The 26150-nt window shown below is 36.8% G+C and overlaps 1 protein-coding gene across 9 annotated transcripts in view; it reads right to left on the bottom strand.

Annotated features, from left to right (window-relative positions):
- Window positions 1–26150, bottom strand: part of LOC145547174 (cyclic AMP-dependent transcription factor ATF-7) — a 94005-nt gene that overhangs the window by 67124 nt on the left and 731 nt on the right. For 4 of the 9 annotated variants that reach the window (XM_081596031.1, XM_081596032.1, XM_081596030.1 and 1 more), the window contains exon 2: window positions 10848–10916. The exons of 1 other annotated variant lie outside the window; for it this stretch is intronic. In XM_081596031.1, coding sequence (XP_081452157.1) covers window positions 10848–10895 — 48 coding nt within the window. In that variant the 5' untranslated portion in view covers window positions 10896–10916. Of the gene's footprint in view, window positions 1–1432; window positions 1576–6817; window positions 6875–10847; window positions 10917–25481; window positions 25587–25861; window positions 25900–26150 lie in introns of those variants that run through there. 4 more of the 9 variants (XM_081596034.1, XM_081596035.1, XM_081596038.1 and 1 more) reach the window with 4 other exon arrangements.

Here is a 26150-nt window from a genome sequence, read left to right as displayed (position 1 = left end):
TATTCTGCTGTTATTAGACATGGATAAAGTTAAACCATTTTCTTTGCTTTTGTTCTCCCCATTCACCCCATATGGTCTCCACCTAATTCCTGTACATTATATAAATACAACACTCCTCTAAGTTGTAGATGTACATATGCATACATACGATGTTGGCCTGCACTAACTGATGTTAACTCTGAACATTATTCTATAGAGCCTAGCCTAGGTTAGTGTTCATTTTTACCATTAAGACATCTCAGTTCAAAAAGTAAGGAAATTAAATAAGGACTGAGGCCAAGAATGAGTCTCATATGTAGCCAAATCTAAAAGGTAAAGAGTTAGTATCTCTATGAAAAGAGATGTTACCTAATACCACGGAGTTAACATTCTAAGTGACAGGAAACTTGAATCCCAGAACTAAAGAAATCAGGTCACTCCATTTCTCCCATATTTTACCAATCTAAAACGTCCATGGGAATTCCCTAGTGGTCCAGTGGTTAGGACTCCACACTTTCATTGCCAAGGACACAGGTTCAATCCCTGGTCAGGGAATTAACATCCTGCAAACCTGGAGGCACGGCCAAAATAAATAAAGAATAGTAATAAGAAATAAAATTTCCAAACCAGGACAAGCAAAAAAGAATTAAGTTGTTTCTAATGTTTATTGATGCCCTTAAGATTTATGGTGGTGGTGGTTTAGTCACTAAGTTGTGTCTAACTCCTTGCAACTCCATGGACTGTAGCCTGCCAGGCTCCTTTGTCCATGGTATTTTTCAGGCAAGAATACTGGAGTGAGTTGCCATTTTCTTCTCCAAGGGATCTTCCCGAACCGAGGATCAAACCCATGTCTCCAGCATTGCAGGCAGATTCTTTATCGACTAAGGCCACCAAGGAAGCCTTAAGATTTACACTTCTTGGGAATTCTCTGGCAGTCCAGTGGTTAGAACTTGGTGCTATCGTTGCTGGGGCCAGGGTTCAATCCCTGGTCAGGGAACTAAGACTCTGCAAGCCATGCATCATGACCCCCTCACCCCCCACCACACACACAATTTATACTGCTCAACTAGTATCTAGCAGTAGGAAGTTGAGATAGCCCAAACAAAGCTAACAAGTAAATCTGTTTATTTTTGACATCCTCAGAAGTTGCCATGTCTCCTTTGCTCAGGGGCCATTCCTCCTAAGCCAGTTCTCATCCGCTCAGTCGTGTCTTTGTGACTCTCTGTGGCCCCATGGATTGTAGCTGGCCAGGCTCCTCTGTCCATGGGATTTTCCAGGCAAGAATACTGGAGTGAGTTGCCATTTCCTAATCCAGGGGATCTCCCTGACCCAGGGATTGAACCCACATCTCTTACATCTCCTGCATTGGCAGGCAAGTTCTTTACCACTAGCACCACCAAGGAAGCCAGTTCTCACCTACTTACCCCTAAACCCAAATAAAAACATCTATTACCTTATGTGAGCTTTCCTTCTGGCTCAGCTGGTAAAAGAATCCGCTGCAATGTGGGAGACCTAGGTTTGACCCCTGGGTTGGGAAGATCCCCTGGAGAAGGGAAAGGCTACCCACTCCAGTATTCTGGCCTGGAGAATTCCATGGACTGTATAGTCTATGGGGTCACAAAGACTATACTTAGTGACTTTCACTTTTGGACACAACTTAGTGACTTTCACTTTCACTTTATTACTTTATGTAGCCAATATTACAGCTGTGTTTGTTAAACTAAGTGTGACTGACAGCTCCCATATTTTTTTAATAATATTTACTTACATGAATCTTTAATTAATTTAAAAGTACAGGCGTTTATTTACACTGATTTTTTTCAATCACATATAAGGCTGCCAATAGGAGAGAAGAGATTTTATTGTTCTCAGCTTCAACAAATGAAAAAGGAATCACAGGCTTTACTTCCTCTCACCTTGCCCAGCCCTAATACTTTGACTCCCCAAACAGTCCATTCAGCATTCATCCAGTTCTTGTTCCCAATATGTAGAACCAGTAAATATGTCACCAGGCAAGCCAAGTCTTGAACATCAGAGAGACTCCCAGTACAGTTGGCCATGTAAAGCTCCCTAGATTTGATTCTTGTACTTTTGAGAGAGACCTCAGAGCTATGACCTCACATGGCTTAATTTTCTGTCCTCCTGTTTCCCAGCTATTCCCAATTATATGGTTATCTGCTCATGACTTTAAAAAAAATCAGAAGAAGGCATGATTGTATATGACACTCTGGGCTTAGACGGTAAAGAATCTGCCTACAATGAAGACAACCTGGGTTCGATCCCTGGGTTGGTAAGATAACCTGGAGAAGGGAATGGCTACCCAGTCTAATATTCTTGCTGGAGAATTCCATGGACAGAGGACCCTGGCTGGCTACAATCCATGGGGTTCGAAAGAGTTGGACAGGACTGAGCAGCTAACAGTTTCACATTTTGCCTTTCACATGAAGACAGTAAAAAGATCAGTAATTAGCAGAGTCTGGGGTGGGGTAGTGGATCAATAGGTGGACTAACTGGGGATTTTTAGGGCAGTGAAACTATTCTATTTGACACGGTAATGGAGGATACATGTTATTATAAATTTGTCAAAACCTACAGAAAGTACAACACAAAGAAAGAACTCTGATGTAAACTCTGAACTTTAGTTAAATAATAATGTATCAATATTGGCTCATTAGTTGTAACAAATCTACCCCACTAATACAAGATGTGGAAAGCTGGGGGTGGAACAAGGTGGGGGTATATGCGAATTCTCCTTACTCTCTTCTCAGTTTTTCTGCAAACATAAAATTGCTCTAAAAAAATAGAGCCTATTTATTTTTCTTAATTAGAGGAAACATTGGTTAATAATCCCCATCAGGTACAATGGCTAATAAGAACCAAGTTAAGCAGTGAAAGAGGAAGGCAAAAAAGTAAAAAAATTAAGACTATAGGGCTTGATTTCAAACTGGAGAGGACAATAACTAAAGACAAGGAAAGACTTGAGAAAGACAACTCCTGCAGCACATTTATAGTGACTGGTGTGCAAAACACTGAAGCAAATGTTACCTCCCTCACAGAGAGAGAAGAGAAGCCAAGCTTATACGGGAGACTGAGATACTCAGCAGAAAAACCATCGCCATTAAGCCTCTGACATACTTATGAGTGTCACTCTCCCTGTGGCTAAGAAATCAGAGCTTGTCACTGTAACCGAGTCTGCAACCTGTGCTAGTGCCAATCTTTACAGTAGATTGAGGTATTTTTCAGGAAAAATCAAGGGGTAATTGACCAGTACAGAAAGAGGATCTGACCCTTGGGAGGAGAAAAGAGGCGTTCCTTTTGCCATTGGATGATTCTCTCTGGAATAACATAAATGGCTCTCAGAGAGATTATGTATTTGATAAGCAGAGCTGCAACACTGACAGCCAATCTGCTGAATGCCACACAGAGTACTCAGCTTTCTACAATGACTCAAAGGACATGGCAAAGCTGCAGATTTATTCTGCTGACTTTCCTTGCAGAGTTCTTTAAGTTTTTCAAAGGCAAAAAAGGAAGAACTCTCTCTTTCCAATCCAAGGAATTGCAAATTTCACCTGGGATCCAAAGACAGAACCATGTGTGTTCCAATTCTGACATCATCGATGGGAACAACAAGATTTAAAAGCTGGAATGATGGCTGGCAATTTTAGTCTTTAGAGCAGAAGTTGGTTCAGCTCTTCAATCTGCCAGCAGAATCGGCAGCCACACAGGGCACATGGTGTGCCAGACTGGGAATGGGCTAATTTCACAAAATTCATTCTCATTCTCTCTGTACTTTCACATGACAATTGCAAATAGTCCAGATTCTTACCAAAGCACAATCTTAGGTAGCATGTTTCACTGCACAAAGAAACTTCAAAGTAAAAACACAAAGAGAGAAATCTCCAAACTTCCATCTTTTCTCCATAATGCTCTCCTTCTTGAAATCCTTTCCTTAACCTGATAATTTTATGTGAAGACTTAAAAAGCAAAATCTATCTACAATAAACTATTAATAGCAGCATTTCTCCCTCACAATTAGTATGTCAGTTCTTTGAGATGCAATTTTCAAAAGAGAAAAGCTTTCTGTACATCCTAACTGGAATGTAATAGCCACATGCAATAATTTATAGGAATTCCCTCTGTGGTTAAATAGACAAAAGAAAATTAAGCTGAAGAGTTAAAAGATATCCAATTTTTTAAAAACCTTTTTTATGTTACCTTATGGTAAGACAAGATTAAAAACATTTATGTTTAGAGGTAATCAGTTTTATTTTGGTTTTCAAAAACATGCATTATTGTACTGAGCAAGTACCCCAGAACAGATACTGGAGGAAGGGGACTAGTAATAACAAGATACAGAATATAAAATTATAAGCAGGCTAAACCAGAATAATATTTTCTCAACAAAATACATACCCTTTTTAGAAAAATGAAGAGGACAAAAATTTAAATGTTTTGCTCTATAAATAATACAGGCAAACAATATATGCCTTAAATTTTAGATATAACCCAAAGTCTAAAATTTTAGCTAAATGCTAAGCATTTACTAACATTTGCAACTATAACCCTTTCAAAGGGATTTATCATTTAGTTTAAAGACAGTTAAGACTGAAACCTGGCCATGACCAAACTTCAGCTGAAGGGGCTTTTCTTATATTATAAAGTCCAATTTAAAAGTGGCATTTTGTTTCATTTAAGTCACCAGCATCAGGTTAAAAAGCTTAAGTTTGCCCAGTTACATCCTTTGAGCAGAACACTGAAGTTCTCTTTCTTCTCCTACAAAAAAGCATGCAAAGAACATCTCCTGCACCTTGTTCATAATGCACAATTTATCAGCATTTTGTTTCCTTTCTAAATGGCCGGGAGGGAAGAAGAGCTCCACAGCCACTGTGCGTGGTTAGTAATGGCGCTTTTACTTGTCATTGTACAAAGCCTGTTAAATATTTACAACACAGACAGCAATATCTAGTCCTAAACACCCAGTTGTGAGTTTGAATTTTTTTAGAAATAAATCTATGACAAGTTTTCTCCAGCAAAACGCCAGAAGACTCTCCTAACAGCTTCAAGAGACCCAGCGGGTCCAGAGGAGCAGTTATAGGCCATCTGGTGATTACTTATTATTATTTATACAGCACTGTAGATGTACACACAGATGTGTTATGAATCCACATACAGGGTAGGCCTTAACAAGGGCTTCAGACAAAATGCGACTGCTGAGCAAGTCAATCTGCATTAAAGAAACATGCTAACCAGACAGAGGGAGCACACTGACCGTTCTTCAATCTGCCTCATTAGCTGGAAGAGTATTTGATAAAAGAATGAAGAATTCTACATAATGATGACAATATCTTGTAAGTTAACAACCTAGCAATACGTATGTGGTTTTGCAGGGGTGGCAAAGAGGGATGAATGAAGGACAGGCTCTCAGATCTAGAAGGCAGTAAATAAACTCAGCAGTTTGTAAAAGAAGAGACTAGGAAAGAGCTCCTTCTCCTGACTAAGGATGAACCGAGATGCAAAGATAAAGGATTTTTTTCCCACCAGAAATATTCAGAGAACAGTTTCTGGGCTTCCATTCCAAATATTAAGTCATATCCAAGGAAAAACAAGAGTGAGTAACTGAAAAATTTCACCTTCATTTCTTGAATATAGCTCCAATTAGGTTCATACAACATTCTCTCTTTTTGGCACACTGGAACAGGGATGCTTTTAACCTACTATGCTCTTAGTAACATAATAACATATATAACACAAAAAACTAAAATAACCAACCACTTGTTTCTAAGGCCAAGTGTCAAGAGTGCCAGATCTGACATGAAAAAACTAGGGTTTAATTTCTTGCTCTTAACATGTCTACTTTTTTTTCATCCCAGTCCCAGTTTTTTTCTTTACTATGTATAACAGTGGTCTACTTCTATTACAAGACTACATAAAACTGCAGCATTCTCAGAGTGGACTGAAAGTTATTGCAAAATCAACATATTATTACAAAAAACAAGGTTAGCATTTGGCCTAATTGTGTATAATGCAGTGTATTTTCAGCAGCCTGACAGCATGCAGGCACTCTTACCAGATGGGAACTGGATGAATTATTGAATGAAATATGAATTATTAAATAAAAATTTGAATTTTTTTAAACTCTTGGCAGGGGGTGAGAAAAAAAGGCTGATTTGTTTGCCTGAAACTGTCCTCACCTGTCGAAGCATGTAAAGATAGCACATATCACCACAAATGGTATTTACGTACCAGAGCCATTTTTTCCTATATTATTCTCTAATTCAAGATGCTCCCGTAACATAAAGAATTAGTAAACAGCACCAGTCATTCTTCCCTGCTTTTCTTTTGTGCCAATGCCAGTTAATAGGAAAACTTGCCAAAGGGACAGAATTAAAAATCCAGAGTCCCATAGTACTAGTAGGGCCCACTTAATGGGAGGGCTGGGATAAAAGGAATAATCTCTATAGATGTGGGTTATATAGGCAATAAAATACACACCTTTGTAGCATGCCAGCATTTAACCAATCATAGAAGCTATTTGTTGCCTCATATATTACAAAGCAATAGAGATTTAAGGGATAATGTTCATGGAGGCAGAGGATACAAAGCAATAAACAGCACTGGAGGTTGGTTAAATGCCAAGTGAAGCCAGGACTACAGCACCATAAACATTATTCCTATTATATGACAAGATAAGGAGGTAAAGAAGCAGCCCTCCATCCCACCACAACTAGGGCTCTACTGCTACCCTTGGCCTCAGAAAGGGAAAGCAAGCCCTGGAGGTCTATGAGCTAGTTATACATTTCATGTCTCAGAAAGATATGAACAGAATCTCAACCTGTACCTAAATGTTCTCTGGGAGAAGAAAAGATCTGGTAGTAGATATCCTCAGGTTGGGGGTGGGGGTGGGGGTGGAAATACAGCCCCTCAGGGTCACAATGGACAGAGAAACAATCAAAGGATTTTTCCTTAAAAGGACAAAGTTGATACTGAGTGGTTATGATAGAAACCTTTCTCAACAGCTAACAATGGGATGATACTAATTATCCATTAATAGTATCTTCTCAGAGGAACTGTGTTCCTCTTCTTAAGAAAATAGACATTCTAAGTAAAAAGCTTCTGGTCACCGGAAAGGCTACTTAAATCTGCATAATTTGTACTGCAAACCAGTGTCATGTGCCTGAGAGGGAGGTATAGGAATATAGAAATTGTTGACACTTGGTAAAAAAATTGGACTAGGAACTCCCTGGCGTCCAGTGGTTAGGACTCCATGCTTTCAGTGCCAAGTTCAATCTCTGGTTGGGGAACTAAAATCCCACAGGCATGGGGAAAAAAAAATTGTAGACAGAAAGTATCCAAAAAGTTAGGTTATCTAACCATATCCACACGAAGTAACACCTCAAATTCAAGATTACTGACACAGACACAGTAGTAATTTTTCCTGCTTCCACATGCAATAAGAACAATTTTATAATCCACTTTCAAGTAAAAGTGCCCCTCAAAGCTTTAAAAACTTATAAGACTTCCTAGATTCAGCATCAAACTGTATTCCTATTATTTTAATAACACAGAGGCAAAGCTATTTACAGTTACACAATTTTCAAATAGATGCTATCTTATAAACACTTCTAAGACCCATACACCTCAAATTCAACCAGCCCTTTATCACATAGTAGTATCTGGGGCTCTTGTTGCCATATCAACACTAACCCATTCTCTAAAGGCAGTTCTACTATTACTGCTACCACATTCCATAGAGAGATATTAGCAGGGATATTACTTTCCCCAAGTTCCTCTTCATGAGGGTGATGTGGCCTCAAGGGAAACTGAGATTCAGTTTCAGGAGAAGAGGAATGAGAGAGCTCAGAAAACCCTATCACCTGTCTTTTCAGATAAGAATGCAAAGAACACAACCTTCAGCAACCATCTTTTTTTAAAAAGTACATGTAGCGTATTTAGAACTCAGCTGTGTCACATCAGACTTACTGTTGGGAAGTGGATCATGAACAGAATCCAAAAATAACAGCCATTAAAGACCTAGCAACCAAAACATGTTTACGTATCCATTGAAGGCCTGGTGGTTTTGATTATATGGTGGACAGCATAATCCGCTAGTCTATTTTAGGTGAATTTTCCTTTCACCTCCCCTTAATATTAAAGTGTAAGATGATTTCTGAGTTTAGGGGTATACAGGGTAAAACCTGGGCAGGGAACAGATATTTAAATAATTACAAGATTCCTACAGGTTTTGTTTTATGCATACATCTCTTTGAATTATAATTTACTTTCATTCCTGCTTCCTCTAACTGCTGGAAGCCACTGATTTTTGAGGTTTCTATGGTTGCTGAGTTCTAAACATGCCTTGCAAAAATTACCATGGTCCTTATTACCTCTCCTGGGACTTATATAACCTTTTTATTATTCTTCCATTTCTGGAGTAACGACTTTGAATCAATGACGATCGATTATAAATCGGCTTGAAGGCCTCAAGGTGGCTCCAGAATGAAACCATTTTCAAGGTATATAAGGAAGCTCGAACAAGCCAAGGGTAGTTCACTTTACCAAATTTATCTTTTCTGCCAGATTTTCACTATTTTATATAACATAAAGCAATCACAGTAAATCTTATAGAGACCTCTCTAGAGTTATTTGTTACTAGATACTGGGGGAAACTTGAAAGGAGATAAACATAACTAAAGAACTACAGTCTCACATGACTATAAAGTTTTGACATGCAAAGGAGGTAAAGGACGAATCACGCTATCCCAAAGCCTTAAGTTACAGCTTTTTATCCTTTTTTTCTATGAAACAAGTAACTTGAATCCAAAAGGTAGCGATCTCCTTCGGTGCAACATTCATTGAGGGGAAAAAAAAAAGCCTTCAGAATCTATGCCAGAGGTTACAGGAATCCTAATAACCCAAATACCAACAAACAATTCAGAAATGGGAAGGAGGAGTAAGAGAAGGAAAAGGCTTATGGTAAACAGAACCTGACAACACAAGAAAGAACTAAAGAGTCTCTGTTTTCCTACCTCTAGTCCAAAAATAATGCAAAACAAAAACAAAACCCTTCTGGGATCTCACAAATCTCAGTGAAAACTACTTTTTTCTGATGAGACAGCCTGAAGAAACCCTATTGATATATTTTCTCTCTTAGAGTTTAAGAGATGCTTTTCCTATGTATTCCTTTATTTTTATCTTCCATTTTTATTTATTTAAGTCCTTGTCTGGGTAGTCTAAGCATACAACATCTAAATGGGGCACTGAGCAGCTTAAATAGTAAAGAAAAATAATCTTTTCATCAAAAGTGCAGACTTTTAAAGTAAGTGAGATAAGTATTGTAAAAAAAAAAAGGCACCAGGTATCAATTATGGGAGTCACAGTAAGTACAATTATCAACAAATTCACACACAAAAATTTGGCGAAATCAGATTCAGATGTGTACTTCAATAAGGTCATCTGAAAAGGGAAACAAATTTACTCTAATTTTCCAAGTGGCTTCTACTGAAAAAAAAAATTACATATATATAAACCCTACAATGCTAAATACTCAGAATATATTGGTTTTTCTTAGTCTTTTATGAAATTTTTAGCATTTATTGGAATTTGGAATCGCCCTTCTGACTATTTCTTGTTACCAACCCACCCCATCCCCCTCTCAAATTCTAATTCTTAGGAATCTCTGGAACTTAACTCTTTTCTTTTTATACTTCTCTAAGTATTTACAATGTTTAATAGAACTAGTCTGCAATGTCACCTGCTACCTGTAAGTGTCACTGGACAGTCACATGACATATTCCTGTGTGTGTGTGTTAGTCGCTCAGTCGTGTCTGACTCTGCGACCCCGTGAAGTGCAGACCACCAGGCTCCTCTGTCCGTGGGGTTCTCCGGGCAAGAATACTGGAGTGGGTTGCCATTTCCTTCTCCAGGGGATCTTCCTGACACAGGGACTGAACCTAGGTCTCCTGCACTGCAGGCAGATTCTTTACAATCTGAGCTACAAGGGAAACTCTGGACATATTCCTAACTGAACAGAAATTCAACCCGTCAGGCTCCAGAAAATCAACTCATGAGGGAAATAACACTTTCTTGATAATCTTCATCCTTATGGAACATGGCAGAAGAGGAGGGTCTAGGAATAAGAGCTAAGAAGGTATTGAATAAAAAATGGGAAAAAAAGGCAGTTTCAACAAAATTATTTAAAAAGTACATGATGAAAAAATATTTGATACATAATGATATTAATACAAACCATGACATGGCAGCTAACACACAGGAGGCATCTAACAGCGTCAAACAGGGAAAATGGCTGAGAAATCTTGTGTTCATATATTGTTGTGAGACCTTGAGTTCTATGTTGGATTTGTCTTTCCGGGACAGGTATTTGCCTTAGCTGCTAACAATGATTTTCTGGGTTAACAATCAAAAGAAACTTTTTTCTTCTTATTTACAAAATGCAAAATAGGCTCTGCCAAATAGAGGTTCACAATGAATGGGTGCATTTTCAGCTACTTATCCAAATATGTTGAACAGACTTTTATATTCATGAAGGCTGAAGAGAAGATATTTCTAAACTTGCTTTGTATTTATATAAAAAGCTTTAGAAAGGATGCAAGAGCAACATGTATTCCTAAACACAGTGTACTGGGAAACAAACACCAGTAGAATAACAATATGAAAGAGAGCAAGGCAGATTTCATTACAGTAGAGTGCCTACACTTCCTCATAACTTGGATTTACACACTGCAAATCCTCTGATCTGATTACCTCCAGTGATCACGTAAAACACCGGCTTTAAACTCTTTGCCTTAGTGATAAAACAGCCACTTTGATTCACAACGAGACATTCACAATAAAGTATATTGTAAACGTACCTGTCCACAGCCCGGGGCATTGCACACAAACGGTCTGTCGTCTCCCATATTTCATAGAGCAGAGCGGAGCTGAGGAGGGGGAGGTAGGGGGAAAAGTTATGTTAAATACGCTGGAGTTTAAAAAAAAAAGTGCTTCAAAAATATCAAGCCCAGAAACAGGTGTTCCAAGAATGCTGTCTATCAAAGCTGTAAACACAGGCTACTTTGGGGAGACCCATTAGACAGGTGGCATATGATCTACTGTGCCTCAATTGAAACTTTTAATTAGAAAAATGTAGACCTGAAGAGTCAAGGAATTTCAAACCTTTTGCTAGATTTTCCCTCTTTCTGCTATAGTATAAAACACACTTCTCCAGTCTGCTGAATTACAACCACTGTAGTTCCCTACGTCAATAAATCCACTGAATGCTTGATGCGGAAGCCATATTTCTGAACTAGAGAAGACCAAAATTTGTCATTTAATTAATTAAGGGATTATAGGAGGGGTGCTCCATTTTACAGGGCCATAATCTGGCTCCCTGGTGTATAAACTATGAGACTGTTGGCAAGGGCCGTTTATCCCAGATTATTGCCAAAGAAAACAAAGCACCCATCCTATTGGGCTACATGGGAAATGATTTTCATTAATAAAAAAATAAAAATAAAACCTTTCTCTCCCTACGGGGAGCCTCCTTCTCCCCCCACCAATCATCTGTGGCAAATGGAGAAATATCGGTGCCCTTCCCCCCTGATTCTATTTATGGCTAGGTTTTTAAAAGCAGCAATAAAACAAATGTCGACTCTTTGGGGGTTTACTGGGTGAATACGTTCCGGCTGTTTGTGCTGCTCTCGGCCAGAGTTCTTGGGCTGCTCTGTTGCAGCCAACAGATGTGAGCTGCTGCAGGGGATAAAAGAAATGGCACTAAAAGGCATCACCATCCATCCTCTCTGTTTCTCTGAAGAATTAACAGGGTTTATACTGTTGCTGTTTTTTAATTATTGAAGCTAAGCTCTTGAAATGTTGATCAAAATTCTTTGTCAAAGAACAATAATTCCAAATGAATGTGTTGAGGGAAATTTCTCACATCCTAACTAGGAATAAAAATAGAGGTGGAGATGGATAGATTAGAAATGTAAATCATAGTAAAAATATTCCTAAAAGATATACTGTATTTTGAAGGAGTAAAAGAGAAGGGAGGGCCCCAAAAATAGTCTTTTAAAATTAAACTCTTAAAGGACATTTTCAAACATCCTTCTAGGAGAGAGAAAGCTGTATGAAAGAATAAGAACAAGGGAAGATGAAAGAGGAAGAACTACAATCTGAATATGCCTAGAAACAATTTTAGAACTGTAGCCAAATATTGAATTTTTATCTTGAAGATAAACCAAAATGTCAGGTTAACCTCAGTCAGGTCTACATTAAAATAAAATTTAAAGTGCTAGATGGAATCTGGCAATCAGAAACTTAAAAACATGCTTAAAACTCGGACGGCAGTGGAAATATCTCTCCTACTCTGTTAAGACTCACTCTGGGGTTGGAAGCCCGTATTTCTGGTAGTCTGATCAGTAATTTCACAACTAATCGGTGTTTAAAATCGTGGGGTGCCCCATAAAATAGAAAGGGCTTCTTAGTAATCCTTCAGTGTGATAGGAACAGGGTCTAACCATGAAGGAAACTGATGCTGCAGCACTGCTGTAATGGAAAAGAGCCTGTATGTACATAGGTGTACACAGATTTATATCACATTTAGCCAGGATAAATTGCTTCAATAAATTCTGTTCCTGGGAGAGGCCAGTTCAAGCTGATGACTGGGTACTGGGAAAATGAGAGCTTTATTCTTCACATAGCCCCAGGATAAGGGGGTTTTCTGGTTTGTTTGTTTATTTTAAATACATGATGATTTTTTAGCACTTTCTACAGCTACATCATAGTGCAAAAAATAAATACAAATACCAATATATAACAGTAAATAAATGCAAAGACCAATGACAATATGGCTGAAAACTCAGAACATTTCTGGAAAGCAATTGATCTCTGGAAAAATTCCTAATAACTGCTGTGCTAGAGATAATTCTACTTCCTAGTCCTAGAACCTGCTTCCCTAATATGATCACTAAATGAGAATTTTATTCCAACAAGATCCTCTAACATATTTTTAACCAGTAAGCAAACTACAAGGTCTAGAATAGATATAACATAAAGAACCAGGCAGGATTCCTAATTTTTTACCTCGGCTGTATTTTCTGGAGGCTAAGTTTTCTCAGTTTTCTACCGATTTAGAGGGAAAAAAGGGTCTTGGCTGAGGAATGGGACAGTACTGGAATGGTTTTCCTCAAAACACAATTCAAAATTTTTGATTTTGCACAATCATATCACAATATATGGTTTTCAAATTTTATTTCATTGCATCCTTACTAAGAAGTAGAGATGAAAAACTATGATTTTCTAAAACTGGGGAAAAGGGCAAAAATAAGTTTGGGGGGAAAGCATTAAAATGTAACAGAAGCAAGCATTCTCACGCCTCTTAAATACTCAAATTTGACAGTCACTGACTAGGATTTCCTGCTTCCTTCCCATTTTGCTGGCTTTTGTTTTGCCATTTTCACCAAAGGGAGACCACAATAGGAGGAAGAAGGCCCTCTCTCTTAAATACCTACAATTCTCCTTCTTTTTTGGCTGCGACACAACACATGTGGGATCTTAGTTCCCTGACCAGGGATCAAACCAATGCCACCTGCGTTGGAACCATTGAGTCTAACCACTGGACTGCCAGGGAAATCCCCCTACAATTCATTCCCTCAGTCTCTTGCCTTCTTTCATTTCCATCATTCTTGCTTTTAGCTTTAAAGTGATGTCTCTTAAAAATGAAATATTTAACTACAATAATGATCTGTCTCCTCACTTAAAAAAGAATTTCCAGTTAGCATCCTTTAAAAAATTTCTCTTTCATTCCCAATCTGCTGTATCAACTGCTGCACATAAAGAATGCCATTGCTTATTCCTCTTTGATACTTAAATCTCTAATTATGAAAGGTCAAACTGATGCCTTCTCAAAAAAACAAATAGCAACACATTTCTGTAGTACAAAGACTGAGACAAAAGGTGAAATCTTGAATGATGATGCCGTCATTCACTAGAATTTAACTCACAGCCCATCTGTAACTGTATTGCTTGACAAGTAGATCACGTGTCCAGGCATGGCACTCAAGTCTGTGGTCTGTTTCTCAATCTATTCTTCAGGATGAAACTCAAGCATTTTACAGAACTAAGCAATAAATAACAGACAGAGGATACACATATTTAGAAACATTTCCAAGGAAAAGTGAAATGCTCTCAATGGAGATCTCAAAACAGGAAAACAAAGATGCAAAAAAGGGCTGTCCTAGGGGCCAAGAAAAAGGCTCACACACTCAGATTTACCAGAATGCACGAATGATAAAAACTGGTATTCACTTAAAAGACAGAAAGTTATTTGAATGCTGAAAGAGAAAAAAGTGAAGAAAATTCTAGGTTTAGAGAATGATTTTTAATGACTGGGGTCATAATAGAATCTTTCTTATATAATTTTGCCAGAGCCAGAATTATATCCTAAAATGTATATAAAATGTTAATACATAAGAATATACAGATAAAACTGTTTCTCTGTACATACATATGTATATCTATCTTTTCTTTTTTTTTTTTTTTTTATACTTAAAAACAATGTATATTTACATATCCCACCAGGCTCCTCTGTCCATGGGATTTCCCAGGCAAGAATACTGGAGTGGGTTGCCATTCCCTTCTCCATATCTTTTCTTTTTTTAAATAGAATAAGGATGGAGTTTGTCACTGAGGTCTACAAAGTCAGGTCTCTGGAACTGGTTGTAATATGATCATTTCTTTAGTAACCAACTGATGTTAATAAGATGACCCAACTTTAGGTAAGGAATAAAACCCATGGTAAGGAATAAAAGCCACATACAAACACATCCAAGGGCCTGTTTGTAGGTTCCTAATAACAAAAAGCAGATATTGCTAAGTACAAAAAAATGAGAAGGGAATATACACCATAAACATGAAAGATTCATGAAAATCTACAAGGGGTTCAGACTAATTATCATGCATTCATTCAAAAGCATTACTAAAAAACTACTAAGTGCCAGGTAAAGTAGACATAAAAATAAAGGCAATCGTCTTTTGCAAAAAAAGAACCTGTCATCTGTGTGAAAGAAAACCAGAACTAGACAGTAGTTAAAGCAGTAAAAAACAGATTTTATTTAGGAGTATTGCAATAGAAGCTAAGAGACTTCGGTACATAACTGGGCTCAGTTTTGAATATACCATCAGTGAGTGGGAATTTATAGCCAAGGTATAGGGTGGGGGTGAGTGACTAGAACATTACCAAGAGGAAACACAAGGGATAGGGAAGAGTCTGGTTAAACTAACCTAACAAGATTCTTCCTGAAGACAGGCCAGGGTGATCATACATCACCTGAGGGATGGTAGAGGATAAAGAACCTAATCAGATATGATCGTGAACAGATATTGAGGGGGAGGGGGTTCTTGCTAAAGTTCAATTCTACAAGGGAGATGGGCCTAAAAGAAGGTTCAGGAGCCTTACTAAGGTTTGGCCAGACAAAGAATCCTATCATCTAGCATGAAACATGCCAAGTTAAGAGGTAAGAATGATAGCTTAATTTACAAGTTCAATTAGTCATAGGTTGATCAGTGTACATACTAGATCTCTTATTATTTCTCCTATTCCTTAAAATCATTTATCAAATTATTTTGCTAGCAATTGCAGAGTATACATAAGCACAAAAAAGATGGTTAGGTCCTGGTAAAATATTTGACAAAGAGATGTATGAAACTAATAACTAAGATTCATCTTTGGGATCAAAAAGTAAATTTAATCATTAAATTTACTTTTAAAATTTAAAAATTAATTAATTCACTGAACACCTTTATTCAGTGCCTAACACACACTCTAGGCTCCAAAATTCAACAATGAGTCAGACAAGATATCTGCCCTCACAGTGCTTACTTAAGAGTCTACAAAGATGACACAAACACAAGTTAAAAATAATTTCACATTAATAGCAGATAATTGCTATAAAAGAAATGCAATGGTAATGTATTAGTAACAAGGAGTGGACTATTTTAGTTTCATGGAAAGGAAATGGCTGTGTTATCTGCCACCAAAAGGGCAATGGGGTAGAATATAGCGGTCCAGTTTAAAACTTCTGGAAGCCTTTCCTTTCTTAACACAGTTGATGTTCAATAAATGTTTATTAATTTAATCTGAAGTCAATATTCAAGTATACTTTGCTGAAATTTTACACTTATCTTTCCAAGTTTTGCAGAAAGCTGCTGGGTTCACAAGACAACTGCGATGTAGATTATGTAGTTAAAGCAATATATATTTAAGACATTATTTTAAATACATATTTACAACTACTTTGTGCCTAAGGAACTTTATGTGACTACACCCAATCAATTCTATGTTCTTATCATACAAATAACATAGAAGAAGTTCTACAGTTTTTGGTTAGGGTGTTAAAAATGGGGAGAAGAGAGGTATTTTGTTAAGTTAATTGACCCTTGAAAACAAAACCTAGACCACAGATTTTAAGATAACATTTTCAAGTATAAAAGAATGCTTGCTAATCAAGGATGCAGCAGAGAGGGAACCTTAATATGAGACTTTGGGGAGTACATTATTAGGACAATCTTTCTGGAAAGCAATCTGGCAATGTTTATATTAAGTGTCTTAAAATGTTTTATATCCTTTGAACAAATAATTCTTCTTTTGGGACTTTATTCTGAGTCTAAAGCCAGAAACATGGATAATCTATATATGAAAATGTTCACCACAGTCATATTTATAACAAAAAAAGGAAAAGGAATTAAATAAAATGTTTACAAAGGATGGAAAAATATAAATTAAAAACACTGTCTTACAATATATATATTTAAGCTGTTAATAATAACATTTCTCAAAGCTATTTAACAACATGAAAAAATGCCATACATTAAGTAGGATACGAACTTGCACATGCACCATAATTCCAAATCTATAAAAAAGCAAACAAAATAATAAGCACAGAACAAGATGAGGGAACTAACATCAAAAGTTAACAATGGTTATCTCTGGATGGTAGTAGTCCAGATGATTGTATTTTCTTCTTTCTACCCACAGTGTTTTCCAAAGTCTATACAATGATCATAGATTGCTTCTAATAAATCAAATAATAATATAAAATAATAATAAAAAGAATACTGATTTGCATCACTAAAAAATGTCTGAGTTTTTAAAAAAAGGCTTGTATCTGCTAGACTATTCTAAATCACGAACAGTATAGTATTTAAAAATCATACAAAGTTGTTCATTCTACACTACAAAGCAACAGAACCATAGAATCAACGGATAAGTTCAAAATTGACTACCAAAAAAGCTTTCTAAAAATATAAACTAACAGCATCATATATCAATAGAAATAGACATGGTAAAAACTCAGATTGATACACAGGGTAAATCAAGCATTTCAAGATAATTCCTTCTTTGTTACCCTCAAGGATCCATTTTCGGAAACCCACGAATGCTGCCTTACAATAAAAAGTAGTACTTATATTAAAATACCTAGAAATTGCCCAACCATCCATCACAAAGGGAACAGAGCTGAAATCAAGGTACCGAATGTCTTTCAGTGAGCTACAAACAAGCATTTAGACACCCAAACAGAGCTCTACAGGCTCTATGCCCCTATGATACTGAAAAGAAAAAAATTATATACAGTTCTCTTCTAAGAACATAACTCTGGTTACCAAGTTTCAGACTCGAAGATAATTTAGCTGCTGCTAAGCAAAGAGCACAAACACTGAAGGGCTCCACCACAGCAGTCTCAACATTTTATTCTCCACACAGTAGGATATTGTGTTGCTGTGACTCAAATTACACCTAGAACACTGACTTAAGGAAAAGATTCCAATAAACATATGAGACTATAATGAATGTATGTTAACCCCAGACACCATAGAAGACTCAAGTTTTACTAGACAGTAGATTATTTAGGAACTGAAATTTCTGTTCATAAAATCTGGGTTCATTTTCCACTGTATTATTTAGCATAACAACAGTTTAACGCATTATTTCGTTAGTAGGTAAACCAAATGCCCCAAAAGGATTACATAAAAAGCATGTATACTTCTATAAACTTAATTAGCCTTTTATAAGGTACTTCGCTAACCAACAAATTGGAAAACTGAGGTAGAGAGTTAAAAAAAATAGGCAAAAGATGAGTCCAGTGGTTGAAGCTGGACTAAATCCTAGTAACCTGTTCTCACACATCCCAAAGAAGATATAAAAATGGACACTGTATCTTTTTGTAATATCTGAAAGTTGTACGGCAACTTGCATATTGTATGACTACTTTCTATTGAATAGCGCATTTCCAAGTTTACGTACAAGTGTTTCTTATATAAATGAATGTCCAGAAACATGAATTTGAGGGACTACAGTTTCTTGGAGCATTATTTTTGTCTAGGAAAATTAAGTAATGTTTATGGCTTTAATAATAAGTATGTTTTATCATAATAATTTTTAAACTCATAAACCAGTTACAGTATACATCAAGAATCGGCAAACTCCAGCCCATGGGCCAAACCCAGCCTGCCACTTGGTCTTTTTTGGTCCACAAGCGATGAATGCTTTTTACATTTTTAAAAGGCTAAAAAAAAACAAAGGAAGAAAATTTTGTGACATGAAAATTTTATGAAACTAAAATTTTAGTGTCCATAAATAGTATTATGAGAACACAGCCATGCTTATTCTCTGCATGTTGTCTCTGGCTAGCTACTTTTGTGCTGCAATGGCAGAGTTGTAGTTACAACAGAGACCTCATGACTTCAAAGCCTAACATATTTACCAAGTGGCCTTAGTTTGCCAACTTCTGGTATTATGATAACTATTATTAATTAAAATACAAGGTTAAGATATCCTAAATATGACAAATGTCAGAGTGCTTGATAATAAGGACTTTTATTATGACTATTCAAGCACCAATTTTTTTATTTAACTTCTTAAAATTTAGAAAAGAGACTTTCTTAAAATATGATTAAGCTATCTCCATAGTTCTCAATCTTTAGCATATTCATGTAGGCACAGTATGAAAATACAGATTACCGGGCCTCCTGGATTCTCTTGGCTTTGGTGCCCAAAAATCGACACTTTAAAAAACACCCTGGGTAATTCGGATGTACGTGGTCAGTAACCCACACTTTGAGAAGCATTAAGATGGTTGGATATTCCACCTACATGATAAACAGCTGTATTTTTCCAGTTTGGTTCTCAAAGAGGGCTCCAGGGATCCTTACAGATCCTTGAGACCCTTTCAGAGGGTTCATGGGTATTCAGAACATACATGGGCAAAAGACCTGTTTAAGGGGCAACATAAGTCTGGGTATTTAAAATGACTTATAAATTACAACATGCTTGTGACTGTCCTAGGGTGAAGTTCAGTATCTGAATCTCTAATACGCTATCTCGCTGTTGAGCTGCGTTGCTACCTCTGCTATCATATGGTTTTAGTGATTCTGTTTTCAACTGGAGGAGAGCCACCAAACTTTTAATGTTCTTTATAAAAATTTCATACTTCAGCAACTCTCCATTCCCTTAGATTTCTTGGGAACCAGAGCTACTAGGTTTTTAATAAAAATACATATATGAATGTAATTCTGGTTAAATATGTGTTTATGGTATAAATATATGTACCTAGTCCTGTTTTCCGGAGAAGGCAATGGCACCCCACTCCAGTACTCTTGCCTGGAAAATCCCATGGATGGAGGAGCCTGGTGGGCTGCAGTCCATGGGGTCGCTGCGAGTCGGACATGACTGAGCGACTTCGCTTTCACTTTTCCCTTTCATACACTGGAGAAGGAAATGGTAACCCACTCCAGTATTCTTGCCTGGAGAATCCTAGGGACGGCGGAGCCTGGTGGGCTGCCGTCTATGGGGTTGCACAGAGTCGGACACGACTGAAGCGACTTAGCAGCAGCAGCGTAAGTCTGGGTGTTAAAAGTTCACAGATGTGGTATCAGATTCTACACAGCAGCCTACTTTTAAGAAGCTATCACTTTTCAGATTTTGATGTAGTATCAAAGAAGAAAGATTATCAACAGTTATCTGAAAAGAATCTTTTCTTTTCCTATTACATATCTGTGTAAGCACAGGTTTTCTTCAGATACTTCAACCAAACAACATATTGTTAACAGATTGAATGCAGAAGCAAATACGAGAATACAGATGTTTTCTATCAGCCAGACATTTGATGTTCTTCTCCCCAACTTTTTAAAACTATAGATACATTTATACTGTTATTTTAAAATAAGTAAATAAAATATTTTAAAATTTTCTCCATTTTAATTTCTAATATGGTAAATACAAGTAGATACAATTACAATAAGCAAAAGCTCTCTGGAGTCCTCAATAATTTTTAAGAGTATAGAGGGGTGGGTACTAAGACCAAAAGCAGTTTGAGACCCACAGTTTGAGAAATAAACAACAGAGTGCCCTGAATTGATCAAAGGGAAGGTTAAAATTAATTTCTGGATTTCAGGCTCAGACATGCAGTGACAGGTTTCAAAGAAAGGAGCCAGTTTAAATAGACCAAATAGTTTTGTAGCAAATGACTGAAAACAGATGGGAGTGAGAATAAGGCTGAATCATAAGTTAGGCAACACATGGTCAAAGCTTAGAAGCTATATGGAAGCAGCTTCATACAGGCAATTACTAGACTAGAACTTTCAAAAAGTCTCTCCAGGCTTTTGGAGGATTCAAGGAACTATTCTGAGCTATTCTCAGGAAGGTTAATAAAGCAAAAACAAAGAAGAAGCAACTTGCTAAAGTGATAGCAGGAAGCAGAGTTAGAAATAACTAGAGAACATTATACCTATCTATGCTTGGCCTCAATATGATTTTAGAAGTAAAAAATTCCTGGAAACTGGTAGACTATCAAAAATCTGGTGTGTTTTGGTTTTTTCCTGCTCATTTTCAGATAAAGTGTGTTCACTGAAACAACAAAGCAATAGCAATCAAAGGGCCAACACTGATCTTTAAGGATAAATTTTAAATCTTCATGGACTTAAATAGGCTGCAAACAACAACAAACCTGATAGACTTTAATATTAAACCCCATTATGAGTTTGGTCCCAGATAGGAAATAGCCATAATATCCCACAAGGATAATCATGGAGACCCTCAAAAGTTCTCAAGAAAAAAATTTATTTTCTAATACTGTCCACATACTGGCAACACAGTGACCTATCTAGGGTATTGCAATGTTCAATGACTTTCAAAAGTCCCTAACATAGATATGTAAAATACTAGCAAACTACTGCTTGACCAAAACTTTGGTTTTATTTAAGTTTGATAAAACTTAAATAAACATTACTGGCAAGAAACTTGGTGACAACACAAATCATTTATAGCAATCATGTGTTATATTCAATAAATCATCCTGTTTTTATAATAAAGGCAGGCATATTCCTATTTCAAAAAGAATGGTTATACTCTATTTTTTAATCTGAAAAAAAGTAACATTTCTCCTACATGGTAAATTTTAAGCCCCAAATAAAATGTGACCAATTTAGAACATAAATCTCTTTGTCTGCTAGGTCAGAAAGAAGCACCATACCAGATAAGAAGATATTAGTAAATAACTCCACTCAAAGAAAACAAGTTAAGTTTTGTGAGGAGGTGAGACTATGGCAGAACAAAACTATTCCTAGGGAAGCCCAAGACATAAACTCACAAAGTAACTTCTCAAGCTAAATCTTGGCTCTTGTTAGACTTTCACAAATTGATATTTATTAAGGATAAATGCAGAACTGAATTAGAGAAACTTTTGCATGGTCACGTTTCAAATACATGAAAACATTTACGATTAAATTCACCAAAAGATGAAAAGAAGCTAACAAAGTTGTGAGTTTGTAATGAGTTTTGTTTTCCTTCATGACACTACTGTAGTAGCTCACCTTTGGTTTAGTTGGGAATCTTTCCTAGATGTCTGCTTAAAAAGTTTTAAAAACTGAATAGTAAATTTGTCTTTTCATAAAATCTCTCCTGAATTTTAACATTCATCCTTCCAAGGAAGCCATGGAATTTATGTTTACTTTCAAAACTGAACTGAAATTTGCTTCACTGTATACAGGCAGTGAATATATTATTCAGATTTTTTTTTCCCTTAAGTTTCTCAACAAAAGGACAAACAAGAGAACCAAAGGAAACAAAATACTATTATTTAACAGAAGGAAAAAAAAAAACCCAACCACATTCTTTCAACACAGTGTCCACCAGGGAAATTCTGAAGAGAAAATGTCATGATAAAATATTTTAAGACATAAAATGACCCCAATGCAAAATATGTGTTGTTGATGATTTTTGTTTTGCTTTTAGCTCAAAGGAATTATTATTTCTGTCACTTATGTTCCTTGCTTTTATCCATTCCCACTGGGTCAGCAGAACCATTTCAATTTCATTTTCTTTACATTCTATTTTTCTTCTTGATTCTTCAATACTAAGTTCCTTGATCTGAGCCTCTACTTATGAATTTTTGGGTTGGAAAGGACTTTGAGGGGTCATCAAGTCCATATTTCTGCTTTCTAGGAGAATTCATAATTACAATCTTAGATGGATGAGAATGTATCTGAAGAAAATGTATTCTATCCCTAACAGCGTGCTACTTTATTCCACATAAACATTTCCATACAGAATTTGCAATTTTCTAAAAATGAAAGTAAAAATTAAAACCCCAAAAGAGGAAGATGCTTTAAAATTGCATTTATCAGCAAAAATTGCTCAAACATAAATTCAACTATCAGGCTAAAATTAACACACAAGAAAGTTGTTGGCTGCCAACATAAACTCTTTAGTCCCTAGAGATGTCTTCTGATGTTTCATCTCATTTGTAAGCACCATTTTACCCACAGCACACAGCAAGACAAATTTAGACCACCACACTAATAAACTATAATTTAAATATATATTTAAATATATGGGCTTCCCTCAGTGGTAAAGAATCCACCTGCAATGTAGGAAACAACAGGTTTGATTCCTAGGTCAGAAGATTCTCTGGAGAAGGAAATGACAACCCACTCCAGTATTCTTGCCTGGGAAATCCCATGGACAGAGAAGCCTGTGGGCTACAGCCCATGCGGGTCACAAAAGAGTTGGACACGACTCAGCAACTAAACAACAATGTACATATATATGTGTATGTATGTGTACATTTTTTCTTCACAAGTACTATACTTTATTTCAAACAAAATCATAGATAGGGACAAATGCAAATTCCTCAACTGAAATTTAAAAATTAATTATATAAATTAATGTGATCTTAGGCTTTAAGAACAGAGGTACTGGAACTTCCCTAGTGGTCCAGTGGCTAAGACTCCTCGCTTCCAAAGCAGGGGGCCTGGGTTTGATCCCTGGTCAGGGAACTAGATCCCACATGATGCAACTAAGAGCTCACACAACTAAGACCCTGCACAGCCAAATAAATAAATAAAATCAATGTTGTGTTTTTTTTTTAAAGAAGTATTGAGTGCAGTGAAAAAAGAAGCCCTACTTGCCCCTGTACTTTGTATTGATCAGATTATATCAAATGTTATATTCAGATCTAAATAAGAAATTCTAAAAACTCAAGCAACTAAGTTGACAAGGAGGCTGAACTTTATTAAATGTAACTTAAGGAATGGTTGAAAGAATATGGGATATTTACCCCAGTAAGAGGGAAGTTTTAACAGGACATAATTGTCATCAAACATCTGAAGGGCTATCATGTTGACAAGGAATTAGGTTTATTTATTGTAGCTTCAGATGGCAGGAGTAAAGAGCACTACAATGTAAAGAATGTTCTAAAAGTAGAGCTCCAATAATGGAACAGGGTATCTATGAAGTAGGGATCGCTTCCTTACAGCATTCAGAAGTTAAAAGACCATCCACCAAACATTCCAAAATGATGTATTTCCACATTTCAAGAATATACTTGATCCTAAAAATAGGCCTGCTAGGGGAAGGCAACATTCAAAAATGAGAAGATTACAAATCATTTTGTTATGTTTCTAGAAATGGAAGACTTTTTCCCATGAACTCTAAAATCACAGTACCACAATCAGAGAAACCAACAACAAAAGAAATAATGTTTTTTCTTTTTAAATGAATGCTGCATTTGTTTTTCTCAAAGAAACAACATACGCACCTTAACTTTAGTACCTTTATCAAGGGATAAGGGACAATTGTATGCCAGCCTGCCAATTAGTTTCAAAAAGAGAGCTGTTTTTATTAGACATTTATATGGCAATGCTAGTTGCTCCACCTAAAACTTCCTTTCAAAAAGGTTCCTCCTCATCAGACATGGATAGGAGGCTGTATCACTGACTCCCTCCTACTGCAGCCTAGGAAAAACTCTCTTGACCTGTACAAAACAATAACTTGTGAGAATTTCAGAGCAGCTGTGTTCAGGCAGAGCCAGGGACTTAAAGCAGCAGCTTGAGAGTTGGCTGAAAAAACAAATTTCATTTTGAGCTGGAAGTGAGAAAGGAAAGGAGAGGAAAGAGGGAGAGGGAAGAGAAAGGAGATATACAACAGTATCTATTAACATTTTAGAGCCATGGTAAGCAAAAATGCTTAAAAGTTACAACACTGAAACTATCACAGGTTGTACCCTTTGATCCACAGTTTAAAGATGAGCAGTATTTATTATTCTCTAGCCTTCTGCTAGGTGGTAACGCTAATGAGACGTGCCCAAGTCAAAGCCATCACAAATTCTAGGATGGAAGAATAAAACAAGGAATTTTGCTCTCTCATTGGATATTTCTTTGTGCTACTGTCAGGCAAACTGTGAAAATGTCCGAATATCCAATAGTAATGCTCTGAATGTGAAATACTGGAACCCAATTAAGTAATTAATGCTATAAGGACAGTAATTAATTAGTTTCAATGTGCTGTAGGGGTAACTTCCTGGCCAGGAGGACAAATGGTTGCTGAAAACCAAAGGTTAATACAAAGCAACATACTCTGGTTTCTCTTCATATAACACCATTACTGGTATTTCAGATGTCATTTTGCTTCCAAAAGTAAAAGAAGAAAAGGAATGTAAAAGACAAATCTATGCAACAGCAAAGAAGTTATTAATTGACTGTACTAGCTCATCATTAAATAATAAACAAATATCAAACAAAGGGCAAAGACCTGTCCCTTTTTTGTATAGAATTAAGAACTGGTAAGACTACTTAGTATAGCTGCCAGACTTTTCTGTAGCTTCTTTTATTACTGACATGTTACATTTCGCAATAGTCTCCACTTACCTTATATCCTCCATGTTTAAGTACAAATTGTGTTTGATTTCCCCAACCCTCGCCCCCAAGATATTATGACATATCTTTAGCTTTCTGATCTGGACACAAAGGAAGAAACTGAAAATTTTTCACTTTCCTGAAATACGTGTCCATTTTATTTACACCACTTAAAAAAAACATAAGCTAGCTAAAACTAACTGCAACCATCCATTTAGCAACTCAAGTGGGAAAGAAACAACAAAACAAACTTCAGTATAGTACATTTTTCTGTGCTTAGAATACCTATAAAGACCGATGTCTCTGCAAGAATTACTTACACTACTGCAAAGTTTTTAAACATAGGAATCAAGTGAGCTTGTGGAGAAAACTCTGCGTACCCCCACAAAACTACACTTACTATGACACAACCCTCAGAGGTACTAAAACACCCTCTGGTAAGTAGAAAACAAACTTTTAGAGTCAGGAAAGTAGCAACGCGGGAATCTGGGTAGGAGGTGCCCTGGGTAGTAAACACCCCAGTCAGAGAACATAACAAGCAATTCAGAGCAACATATAACTCCCGATGGGGCTTCGACTTGGCCATCTAAGTCCCAAGCCCCCATCCCTGAGCTGAGGAACAGATGAAATCGGGAAGAGGAAGAGACGGAGAAAGGAAATCAGAGTAGCAGTGATGAAAGTGTTCTATTTTTCTCTTTACCACTATCCCAGCTTTCCTGCAGGCTGGTTACCAGACTGGATGCCATATTCACCAAAAGCTCTAAAATCACTTCTCAGACTTCTTCTGATACCTAAGCTAAACACCTGTCCGTATCAACCGTCTCCCAACTAAATACCTCTCCTACCCCTCTGGATTCCTCCATACCCTGCCCAAAGTGATGCCTTTTGGCCACTACACTCACCCCTATTAAATCTTCCTAAACTCATTCACTTAATTTTCTTCATATCCATACTTTCTCTCTGATATCTTGTCGCTGATAGTTTTTCTT

This window comes from Giraffa tippelskirchi, chromosome 4 (genome assembly GCF_054371585.1).
Source record: "Giraffa tippelskirchi isolate mGirTip1 chromosome 4, T2T-mGirTip1v1.2.pri, whole genome shotgun sequence".
NCBI classification, from domain to species: domain Eukaryota; kingdom Metazoa; phylum Chordata; class Mammalia; order Artiodactyla; family Giraffidae; genus Giraffa; species Giraffa tippelskirchi.
Note: the sequence above shows the minus strand (reverse complement) of the source record. Positions and strands in the feature narration are given on the sequence as shown.